The sequence below is a fragment of the Anser brachyrhynchus genome (genome assembly GCF_964034855.1).
Source record: "Anser brachyrhynchus genome assembly, chromosome: 5".
Classification (NCBI taxonomy): domain Eukaryota; kingdom Metazoa; phylum Chordata; class Aves; order Anseriformes; family Anatidae; genus Anser; species Anser brachyrhynchus.
Window position 1 is genome coordinate 33,991,935 of NC_137699.1, and position 12,165 is coordinate 34,004,099.

At 40.4% G+C, this 12,165-nt stretch overlaps 1 protein-coding gene across 2 annotated transcripts in view; it reads right to left on the bottom strand.

Moving 5' to 3' along the window:
* The window catches only part of AMBRA1 (autophagy and beclin 1 regulator 1), a 130,475-nt gene that overhangs the window by 39,287 nt on the left and 79,023 nt on the right, over positions 1-12,165 (bottom strand). For both annotated transcript variants that reach the window (XM_080594650.1, XM_080594651.1), the window contains exons 13-14: positions 4,279-4,467; positions 3,649-3,803 (exon numbers count right to left, since the gene is read on the bottom strand). In XM_080594650.1, the coding sequence (XP_080450776.1) occupies positions 3,649-3,803; positions 4,279-4,467 (344 nt within the window). The remainder of the gene's footprint in view (positions 1-3,648; positions 3,804-4,278; positions 4,468-12,165) is intronic.

Sequence of the window (12,165 nt, forward strand, 5' to 3'; positions counted from 1 at the left end):
TGATGACAGTCTAGTACTTTTATTCCACTTCTAAGCACAACTCGTAACAGTCAAATCCTGTGTTCTGACCCATATAACTCTGCCCAGATTCTCCTAAATGTTACGAGCAAGATGTATACAGACAAAACACGCTTCTGTAACCAAGATGCTCCTTCGTACAACCAAGAAGTGCTGCAGCTCTCAGAGAGGACATTTCTCTTCATCTCTGAAAATTATACCAGCAGCCAGTGGATTTCTAGGCGCAATTACATGTATTAGAGTTTCACATAATAAAGCTAAGTAATTGTATCTTCAAAACCTCTATTGCAACGGGAAAACAAAGAAAACTATCTGAGGAATAGAAACTTGCATTACCCTGAACGCTAGTCAGGGGTGTGGAGAAAGGGTCTTTCCATTTTAATTGAAAGCAGAAGCAATCATTGTATTTCACTCCTCAGCAGGCTGCCAAGCTTTTGCAAAGAGGCCACACTGCCAAGCCTTACTCTCCCAGTCCACTGACTGGGGATCAAATGATATCAGGAAGGAAGTGACAACCCTGAAACAACTTTTGAGAATTTTCATAGAATCTGATGCAGCTTCTCTCTTGAATTTCTCTCTTGGGAGTTTTGCAAGTAATGTAAAATTAAAATATCCACAACACATTGCTAAAGAACACAGCTATGACTTATTTTTAATTAAGAAGTTGAGCAATAATTGCTTTGTATTACAAGCTGTTGGCACAGAGGCAACACGGATGCATTCTGATTCTCTCTAACGTGCACATTAAATTACAGATTGAAGAATATAGTTCCACCAATGCCTTTTTTTCCTAAACCTTTCTCTGCTGCATGGTGGCCAAGCTGAAAACAGGTTTTTTACTCCACTGAATATGAACACAGCAGCCCCTGTAAAGACAGTGTGATATGATTATTGTAAAGCTTCCTACTTACATTTTTATTTTTATTCTGCAGGTTCCAAAAAGCATTACAAACTTATGGAGTAGTCCTATTGCAAAATTCAAGATAGAAAAAAGCATCAGTTCTTCTGGTGCCAGTAGTTGACTTACTAATTTTTACAACTATATGAAGGAATAACGTCTACAAGAGTAACAGTTTTATATTTTTCAAGCTTGGTCCTACAGACTGCACAGAGACAACCAACACTACACCAGAATGCTGAAACAATATCCGATCTTATCCGACAGGAAGGCTCTTTAATCAAATTAATTCAAATTGGTCTAGTTGTGACCCTGTCACATAGGCAGAAAGCTGAAAGTCCAAAGCAGTCAGAAATGAGACATTTTCAACATCTTTAATCGTGATGCAGGAAAGGGGAAAAACAGCAAATTAGTTAACAAATCCTGCTAGACTGGATAGATTTGAGAATGTGGGGGAAAGACTTTTGGAAGCTAAAAATACATGTGCAAGAAAGATGAAAAAAGCAACCTTTAGAATACATGCACTCCATCTGGAGAAAAATAATCCAGAACTATAGCAGATGAGAAAGACAGGGGTGCAGTGATGTGGCACAAGCCTGAAAAACGAGAGAGAAATTGTACAAAGTTTTCAAGGCACCATAACAAAAAATGTAAAAACTGTAAAGCCCTATATAAAAGAAAAAAAGCAGCTTGAGAATATCCTGTGGGGCTCTGGTAAGACTATACTTATCACATTACGTACATTTAAACATATTCCAGACTGAGGAAAAAAATAGCTATTTTGGAGAGAATTCAGTTGAAAAAAAATAAAGCTGGAAGATTGAATTACAAGAAAAGATTAAGGGAATACAAAGCATTACTTTACTAAATGGTGACTAAGAGTAAGGGTACAAGACTTTGCAGAGTGTAAGAGCATAGGAAAAGAAGATATGTTTGAAATGAAGATGATGAAATAAGCAGAAGACATTGCAACGGAAGATTCAGACGAAAGCTTACCAAATTAGCTAGTTACAAAAAATGTCTCCAAAAGGAATGGCTAGAAGCACAGCAACTGCAGTTTAGAGCAAACAAAGAATGGATGAGAGGAAAGAATCCTACCATAGCTCTTTATGGGAAGAGACAAGATTTTAGCTAATAGGGCTTCTCCATCTTAACTTATTATGATACATTAAGACGACTGTAGGAAGGGACACTCCGTATCTGGCAGTGGAAACTATATATTTCACTAGGACCTGAAAATAACAGGGGAAAAAACAAACAAAAGAAACCAGTACCAGGGCATACTAGACTGTTAAAAGGATCTAACAGGATACTGAATCCATGTATTTAGTGATCTTATCATATCCAGACAGACTTCACAAACCATACCTGTGAACTAAATTGTGCTGTTTTCACAACTGCTCTTTAATCTTTCTGTTTCTTACCTTCAGAGACCCACACCAGCAGGGTAGCTCAGAACCAGGGCTAAAAACATGCTGACTTAGTTCACTAAAGAATCTTTATTATCGATCTTACCTTGCCTCATAACATGGAGCAGGTGATGAAGATAAACAAGAATTTTACATCAGCTGATAAAGTAGCTTGTGTAACAACATAGCTGAGATGACCCTCTATGAATCACGAGTACTCTGAAGATCAACTACAGTTTGAAGTTGAATCAAGCCATTTGAGCCAGAGACAAGTCTCTCACCAGTGGTAGGCCATTAGTCAAATGCTTTAGTGCAACCCTGATGTATATTAGGAAAGCTCTGTCCTTTAAAAATTGGAGATATAAACAGAGGGAAAAAAAGCCATTCGGAGTGGAAACAATTCCACTACAATCAAGTTATCATCAAAAGTGAAAAGGTTTCATGTCCTGAAACAAAAGTCACCTGAATATATGGCATAAAACTTGTATCCAGGCCAAATTTCAGCTTCAGAAACCATCTAGTTCCACCTCCTCAACACTTTTTGTGCATTATTAACTGGACATGGCTTTTACCATCCTAAACTATCACTAAACAGCTGCTGCGCTCTCCTAATGAACAAAGCAAGCAGTACATGTTCTCTTAACTCTCTTTGCTGGTTTGAAAAAAGATGAAGGTTTTCCACACATAATGAATTAGTCAGTGCGGGTCATAGTTCAGTTCCCCCAAAGCAAGAGTACAGAAGAATAATTCCATTCCTCAAAATAGGCCTACATATACATAGAAAGCTCACTAATAATTAGCCAACAAAAGCCTATTTGCCAAAAGCATGGTAAGCCTCTCCTTCAGTCTGCAAGTCCAATATGAAGCTTAGCTTCTGCCCTTATCGAAACCACTGGTGGCAACTCCTCTCAAAGTTAGCCCTTTCAGGAATGTCAGGAAATAATCTAGAAACCTCAGCTGATAAGCTCCCTCAACAAAGCCAACCACAGTGCCACAAGATAAATGCCTATTACCCCCCAAAAGTACAGAACATCTACTAAATACTCTGAGTGACATTTAGACTTATGCTACCGCACACAACATTGAATATTTTTGTCGTCATATCTGAAACCAGAGTAAAGTTTCCCAATTCTGTTATATTTATGGTCTCCTGTCATGTTCGCATACCTCTGTGATAAATTCCTAGACATGTTTATTATTTAGTGGGCCTGGAGCATGTTACTTTTTTGCTATCATAAGCGAGCAACTAACCACTAGGCTAGAGCTAAATCAACACGGTATCACTGACAAAATCTTATAGAAACAGAATATACACATACTCACCCTCATAGAGGTTTCTCCACCATGGGGTTGTTGCAGCCTGAAGACTTGAGCAACCATGTGTTCTGTGGAGGGATGCAACAGGATACGTCGGGAAGCCAGTCCCACCATTACATATCTGCCCATTGGAGACAGGCTCACGGAAATGGCATTTGGGCCTACAAACAGAATAGCAGTTACTTCTCTCAAAGATTGACATTCCTCCTGACAGCTTATCCTCACAGCTACTTTAACCCCTTCAGGCCTTCCCATAACATACAGCATACTAAGATCATTCTTATAAGGGACACAGAAGAACGAAGAGACCTGCACAAGTACAAATTTTGCAAAACGTTTCCTTGCTGCAGGTATCTTCCTCTAAGATGATAAAAGCTCTTAAAAGTTCTTTAAGGAATAAAAAAAAACATCTTGTAGCAGCTCCCCCCTACCAGCACTTCATGCATCCAGGCAGTATCACAATTTTCTCCCCAGAATCAATGTATTTGTGGCTGGGGGTAGGCCAATAGCATATTTCCTGTGACTCCAATAGACAGGTACTGACATTCAGACTGTGGCATTTCTCACTGAAGGCTGATTTTGAGGTAACTTCTCACAGCCCCACCCACCGACTCTGCCTTCTTGCTGCATGCTTACCAAATCGCTTCGTATAAAGCATCTCGCCCAAGTTATGGGGTGCCAGAGAATACACAGCCAGTATCCCTTCATCGGGGAAGCCTCGTTGGCTGCTGGGAATGAAGGCTGCCAGCAGCTGCCCATCTGCAGAGATATCGCAGCTAGCATCGTTGTAAATCTTGCAGTTCTGAACAAGCACGTTCACGGAGGCTGGAGAAAGACAGGAAGAACAATTAAAGCACTCTGGTTCAACAGAGAATTCAAACCTGATGCTGGAGTCAAGACAGTACATGGAAAAGACACTCAGGACATTTAGCTTCCTTCAAAAGTTTATACCTGGATTAAATGTAAAACTTTCTCCAAAACGGAGATAAAACACCACAATGAGCCCAAGGAATGAAATCTGTTCATCTCCTGAAGCCTTCAGCCAAGAAATAGTGGCGATTGCATTTTATCAACCCCTTCTTTCTTGAGTATAACATCATCCTTTGCAAAGGACAGCACAGTTTAAACAAGTCCCAAATTGTGACTCTTTGACAAACTCCAGCAGTGGTATCATTAGAAACAGTACACCTTAATTCATTTCCTCTTCTCGTGCGGAGCCCCTGAGTTCCACCTCCCCTTATCTCCAATAAACAGGAGGTAAGGGAAAAATTCCTCCCCGCAGATACAGGCATTCCTTTCTGATCGCTGATTTTTACACCGATCTTGGATAAAGCAACCAAGAAAGGACAGAAACTTCTTTAGCCAGTCCACCATTTAATTGCCCCAGTATTTGAGGCACTTGCGCAATCGGTGACGAAACTGTTTAGCAGACAAGGCAGCAAGCAGCATTTCAGAAAAGAAGTTTTACTTTCAGCTCTGCCGATGAGCTGCTGGGTGACCTTGAACAAACCTTTTCCCCTCTGTGCCTTGCATATGCAGCCTGTGAAGTCTTTGGACTATTACACCTTACTACAAACCTGTGATATTCCTAGTACAACGAGGTTCCACTGCTTTTTGGCATCATCTACACCAACAGCTTGATAAGACAAGACAAGAGTTGTGGTGTTCACTTCCCCAGCTTAAGTTTAAAAGCATTTCAGTTTTTGACTAAAACTGCTCTAATTATTCCAGGAGATTTAGTGTTGCAACTGAATACACTATTTTAGAGAGAGCGATTTCCAGATTCCAGTATTTTCAAAATCAAGAGTCTAGAAGTAATTATAAAAAAAACAATAGAAATAAAGCTCACATTTGCAGTATAGAGGAATCGCATGCCGTTAAGACTGACAGCCCATCTCACACATTGAATCTGCAGCATCATGTGCAGCACTACCTTAGCTCTTATAGTCCAGGAGCTCTCTTCTAAACATTAAGACTATGCCCAGCCTAGAGGCAGCTTTGATTTGTTTGGATAAATTGCATATGAGTTTATGAAGGCACTTCTTGGGCTATACCCCTTATTAGTTTAGTAAAAAAACAGTGCCAAGAATGCTTTGTACATCTGAGAGTTTGAACTTCCAAATCAAATTAAGGCTGTACCTCAACATTTTAGAAAACCGGCACTGCTGCCAGGAGAAAGAATCCATGTCCCTTATTTCCAACACTTCTGTGAAAAGCTACATCCAAGATGTGATATGGCTGAAAAATTACCGACTAGTAATTTTGTCACATCTTAGCCAGAACCATTCCCTAACCTGGTCTGCCCCATGGCCACACAGACACTTGCAGCAGCAGGAAAAGACATGATGGGAAGGGAGCCAGGACTGATCCTTCTTCCAGCTCTGTTGATTTAAAGCTGAACCTTAATCTTTAGTTTTTTTTTCTGGTCTAGAAGACATTCTTTCTGGGAACTGCTTTCCTATATGGTTAAGTATCAACTTCTACTGTGTCATTTAAGAAATTCCAATTTAAAAAAAAAAAAAAGATGAGGATAAGAAGTGGACTACTTAATTACATTCTGTACCAAACCACCTACACCTGTACTCTAAATTTACTCAGCCTTTTTTTCAGTTTCAGAGCTGCTAAAAACAGTAATTTTCAGCCTAGTATAAACAGAAAGGTGCTGAACAGAAAAAGGTAAATAACGTAGTCACTGCCAGTGCTGTAATAACCTAAAATGCTTTTGGCCCTTCAAAGAACAGACAGCTCAAAAGATGACAAAATTCCTGAGCGCTTAGTCTAAAGCTAGTTGAACAGAAAGAACACAGAGTAAAGGTTAAGGACTGAACTACCTCAACTCAAGGAGGCAGAATTAAAATTTGCATTTCAGAATTAAAATTTGCAATTTTTTTTGATAAGCTTCACTGAAGTACTCTGCCATCACAAGAGAAGATAGGCATCCACACATGAACTACAGTATATGCAGTGAACTAGCTACAGGATACATGACAACAGGTTGCACTACTGTAATCCCCAAACTAGGATGATTTCCAGAGTTCTTCAGAGACTCATTTCAAAACCAGTCCTATTTATTATTTTTTTTCAATTGGATAGACACAAGGAGTGGAGCTGGTTGGTGAATTCTGTTGATAAAGTTGGGTAACTTCACTAACAGAGCATGATCAGACCACAAATGGAGAACTGAACTTCACAGAAGCATAAAAGAAATGAAATGCAAGACTTCTAGAAGTGTGTTAACACTTCTAAACTTCTGCTTTGTCACTTGGAAACAACAGAGGATCAACTTTGGTGATCATAGCAAGGACTGAGCCACCCACCTAGCATAACAGTGAACGAGATGGCAATCCTGAACTGCACTGGGGAGCACGTTCACCAGGGAAATGTCAATGCTAACACAACATTGTGCCGAGACCACATGCAGGATACTGAGCACAGTTTTCGTTAGCCATGTTCAAAAAAGATTAAACCCTAAATGACAGCAAATCCAGTAAATAGCTATAAAGATGACTGGGGGAAACGCAAGATTTATTTTATGGTTTAAAAAAGTGATTGAGAGGAAATGGGATTGCATTTAGAAAAAAGTTCCAAAAACATAAGTGCCAGAGAACATTAGTCATAGTTCTCTTCACAAATAGCATTGACAGGTGAGTAAGTGGGTAAAAGCAGCCATTAAGTTTAGAAATTAGATTTATTTATTTATAATCAGAGTAGTAAGACTGTAGAATAGTTTTTCAACAGAATTGAAAGTGGCAAAGAATTTAACTAATTTTAACACAGAATAAGAGGAGCTATAGGATGCGCTTGCCTAAGACAGCAGGAAACTAGGCTCAGTGGTTAAAGGGTCACCTTTCTCATCTATTTCTTTGGAGTTGTACTCTAATCTGCCATGATACTAAAAAAATTAGAAAAAAGGGGATGGGGACTTACTGAACAGGTGAGTATGAGGATCCTCCCAGCCAAACCTGCATTAACTACTTAAGAGAGCCAAGCAAGAAGGCCAACAACAAATTGAAAATACACATTACACAGGAAGAACATCTGCCAGAGATACAACTATGAAGCACAAAAGCCTGCTCTCCAAAACCTTCCAATTATTTGAAAACAAAAATCTAATCCAATTCCTTGCTTTGGGATCTAAGAACAATTCTGTCTCATTCTTATTCCTCTAGGTATGTAAATTATTGTTCTCTATCTCTGAGCTCAGGATAGCTTCCATCAGTTATCCACAGTTTCTCTACTTCTAATATTGAGCATCAAAAAGTAGCATGTTTGTATACTTGCCTCACCAGACCAAAGATATGGGTGTCATTTAGCCCAGGAAACCTTCTGCACTGACCAACTCCTGGTGCAAGAAATTTTAGAGGGGGTCAGATACCAATTTTTCTGGGCACAGGCAATGTTTTTTCCTTGTTCCTGTAGCTATTGAAAAATCATAGCCTAGACAATTCTTACCTCTTCATACGTTTTTCAAGTTGTTTTATTTTTAAATAAAATGCAGCTTTGTACATTTGTAATTTTCATAAGGTAAGAAATGCTTAAATTTCTTCTGTACCTTTTACAGACTCAGAGACATTACCAGGTCTTGTATGTATCTTTGCAGTTCAATGGTCAAATTTCTCCCTCTCTAGGTCTCTAATCCTCCTCCTCACGTAGCTTTAACTACAACCTTTTAAAACAATATCTGTTTTGGGTCACCATTCACCAGTAGTCCATTTATCACATAGCACTTATTTTCTACCTTTGTGTGTGTGTTTTTTTTTTTTTCCTTCCTCTCCTCCTCCAGCACAGCACACAGAACAGTGGCTTTTGGTAAGCTCTTCACAGTGATGTCCAACATGACTGCATGTCTTGTTCTTTTTAAGGTTTAATGCATATGCTGAATGCCTCTTAGCAAAACAGATTGTGAGCTCCCCTGCCAGAAGTGAACTATCTTTCCCCCTTGATGTGTGTCTGGAACATGAAACATCACAGATGCGAGTTGCACTGAACGAGAAGAGTGCCCTTTATTTCAGTCTTTCAAGATCTGATTCACACTGGCATCATGGTTCTTTGCTCTTTCCTCACTTGTAAAAGACAAGGGAATTAGGTAGCACTGCCACCTAGAACCAAAGGAGCTTACTCTGCCAGAAGAACAACTCTAAAAAAGAGGGGTGGAGATCTCAGCAAGGTTTCATCTTAAGGAACAGCATCTAAGAGACTCGCAAGTCTTGAGGAGGACCAAGATGTTTATGTGTTTGATAAAGCCACAGGCTATTTGATTTCTTTGAGTCTGAGGCCCAATCTATGAAAACAAAGCCAATGCAGAAGATTTTAGGGGAAAACTGCTATTTTTGGAAAACCAGTTGCAACAAGGCCACCCTTTCATCTCTTATTTTGTTGTTAATGCAGCCATCGAGCTGAAAGAATAGATCAAAAGAAACATCAGAGAACAAATTAATCAAGCTCTTGTGCCAACTTGGAGTGCTGACACCTACAGCATAATCCCGGTTGAAGCTGGGGAAGGCCTGGAAGGCCAGCAGCACCAGCACTGCTTGCCAGAGATAACCCAGCACACAATGGAGGGTACAGGCTTCCATCCTCTCCTAGCCACCCTTATGGGTGGTGCTTTCTTAATGCATTTTTTTCCTTCTAAGTTTTTCTGCATCGCACTGTAAATCAGCAAGCCGTGACCAAATCACCTTCCTGAAGTCCCAGCCGGCGTTACAGCAGAGGACAAACTCCTGACTTGTGACTGAACACGGAAGAACTAGATCAGTTCAGCCACAGTGGTTAGAAATTGAAGTAATGAGCAGTGAGTACTACGAGAAAATATATTCAAATGATTCAAGAGCCAAAGCCTTCAAATATTTTACCTGTGGAAAGGGAATATTCTACAGTGTTCACTGATTCAATACTTACCTGTTAGCTGTGGGCAATTTTAAGGATCTGAGGGAGTGACAGCAGCAGCACCTACTAGAATAATATTAAATAAATGGCTAGGGATAGCTTTGTTCCTGCTCCCAAATAAACTCCCCAGCCTAATGCCGACACGACTGACAGTTACAATCGAAGGCTGGGTCATATTCATTTTGAAGTTAATAAAATGAAAACTTGCAAAAGGAGAGAAGAAATCTGAAGCTATCTCTTCTGTCTTGTAAATAGCAGAGGAAGATAGGCTGGAGGGTAAAATCCCCCAGGTCCCTGCAGAGCCATCTCCCCAAGACTTGTTGGAGTCCCCTTCCGTGCTGGATGTGGTGTCATCGAGGTCCTTGCCCTGGAGCCAAGTCCTGCGCACACACGGAGGTCACAGCCCAGGGGCTCTGAGGGCACCGAGATCGCAGGGCTGCGCTAATCGCGCCGCTGTCACTTGCTCAGGCGTATTGTTTCAGTGGAAAACATCCTATTTCCAAACTACCTTCTCTTTGTTTAATTGTAACAGGAAGAAGAGCTGCTTTGAGATGGAGGTTGGCCACAGAACCATTCCTCTGAAAGTGGAGCTGGCAGGCAGTCCCAAATTTCAGCTGCATCATCTCATCTGCCTTCGCTCCCAAACCACTTGTGGCTCAAGTCTGTCCCAGGAAGTGCAATAGCACCCTCTTTGTAAGCAGACTCTCTCACATGACCATCTCTGATTTACAGAAAACGATGGAAAAAAAAGGAGATATTGAGGTCAAATGCTTTACTGGGAAAATAGTTTGTGTCCGAGACCACAAACAGTCTGAAAAAAATCCTCCTATCCTCCATTCCACTGTCATACACTTAGTTTGCAATATCTCTGCAAATTTTTGCACCTGGAGCAACATTTTTACCAAGAAGCACATTGAAATAAGCATGTTTCTTCATGGAGGTCTCGTTATATAAAACTGGGCCTGGCACTCAAAAACATAGATCAGCAGCAGCACTACCAAGCATCAGGCTATGTATGAAGGGGGAATATCAGTAACCCTAAGCTACATTAATGTCCTTCTGGTTTGGCAAAGTTGCTGCTTGCCTTTGTTTGGTGCACGTGCAAGCTTGGTAAATGCCTGTTTGAGGATGAGCACAGCTGCTCCACATTCATACACCCTTACTAGACCTTTGCAAAGGGAGATTGGGCTAATGACCTAGAAAAGCCAGATTTGGGCTCAACATCTGAAGTGAAAACACAGTAAACCCAAACATTTCCAAAAGGTCATAAATCAAGATGGACAAGCCAAGTATTACAAAGTGGGGAGTCAGAACATCTAGTGATGGGCTTGTAACAGGAACCCTGCCTGCAAGAAGGGCATAATGACAGAGGCATTAGCCCAATATTCAGCTATTCAGAAGAGATTTCAGAATGGAAGTGTCCTGGTAAAGGAGAGGGAGAAGACTGAAATACTAATGCCTTGAACAGCAGATGGTCCTCATTTTCTACAGAACTCCATAAATTATAAACACCTTGGGCATTTTTTCTTTCAAAAGAAAAAAAAAATCAGCAGCCAGCTCCTCAGCAGCCAGATGAGGCCAGAAAACCTATTAGCTGCTGCACCACTCTTCAAATACTTTACAGGCTTGCAGATAAGTCCCCAGGAATCTAAGTCAGCAGCAAGATGCTTCCCCCTCTGGTCTCAGCTTTATTCTGCTCCTGGTTCTGGATGGACCATGGAAAGTATTGCCACCACATGGCAAAACTTTACCTTGTACACTGATCCTCAGCCTACAAACTTATACTAGCACTACAGTTTGGCACTTAACAGGACATGTCAAAGCACTGGCACAGTTAAATTCAATGAAATATTATGTTTTCAAAATGACTTTGCATGCTCCTTACCATGAGACAGAACGCTTCTCAGACAAAATATAAAGCACCTTTCCCCTGTATAACATCAAGGGCTATCTTCTAAAATCAGGGCTTTTATTTCCCGCCAGGCTATAAACATCACACCACAATATTCTATAAAACATGAAGGAAGGATATGAGACAAACACCAGATACTTTGTCTGGAGGAACGACACAGTAAGAAGCAGCTTTTTGTAATGGGATGGGCAACTGCTAGCTTTCCCCTAGCTACTCTGATTTCCCAGCCTCTGGGAGATGAATGGCCCCTCCTAGTTCAATTCTCTGCATTTCTGCTGCTACAGTGTCACTGTATGTGCTCTTTCGGTGTTTATTTATTTATTTTTATTAAGCAGCAGGACAGTACTCTAAAGACAAGTCTTGGTGGATATGTAATTTTTGGAAATACGGAACAGACAGAGCTTAGTCTGGGAGAGGTTAGGTTCTACTTAGTTCATTTCAATAGCTATCTGTAAAAACAAAAGATGTAGAATCACAGAATGGTTTGGATTGGAAGGGAACTTAAAGACTTTCTGCAAACAGAATCCCTCTTCCCCCTAAAAAGAAGTCAAGCAATAAATTTCATATACGCATAAGAGACGGCCTACATTAAAAATCACTGTACAAACATTCCTACCTATCTTCTATCTTATTTCTTCGTCTCAGGCTGCCACAAACATTCCTGCAGCAGTGCAGCAAGCTATATCAGGATACCATTCTGGGTTAAAAATAGCCTTTTTAGTAAT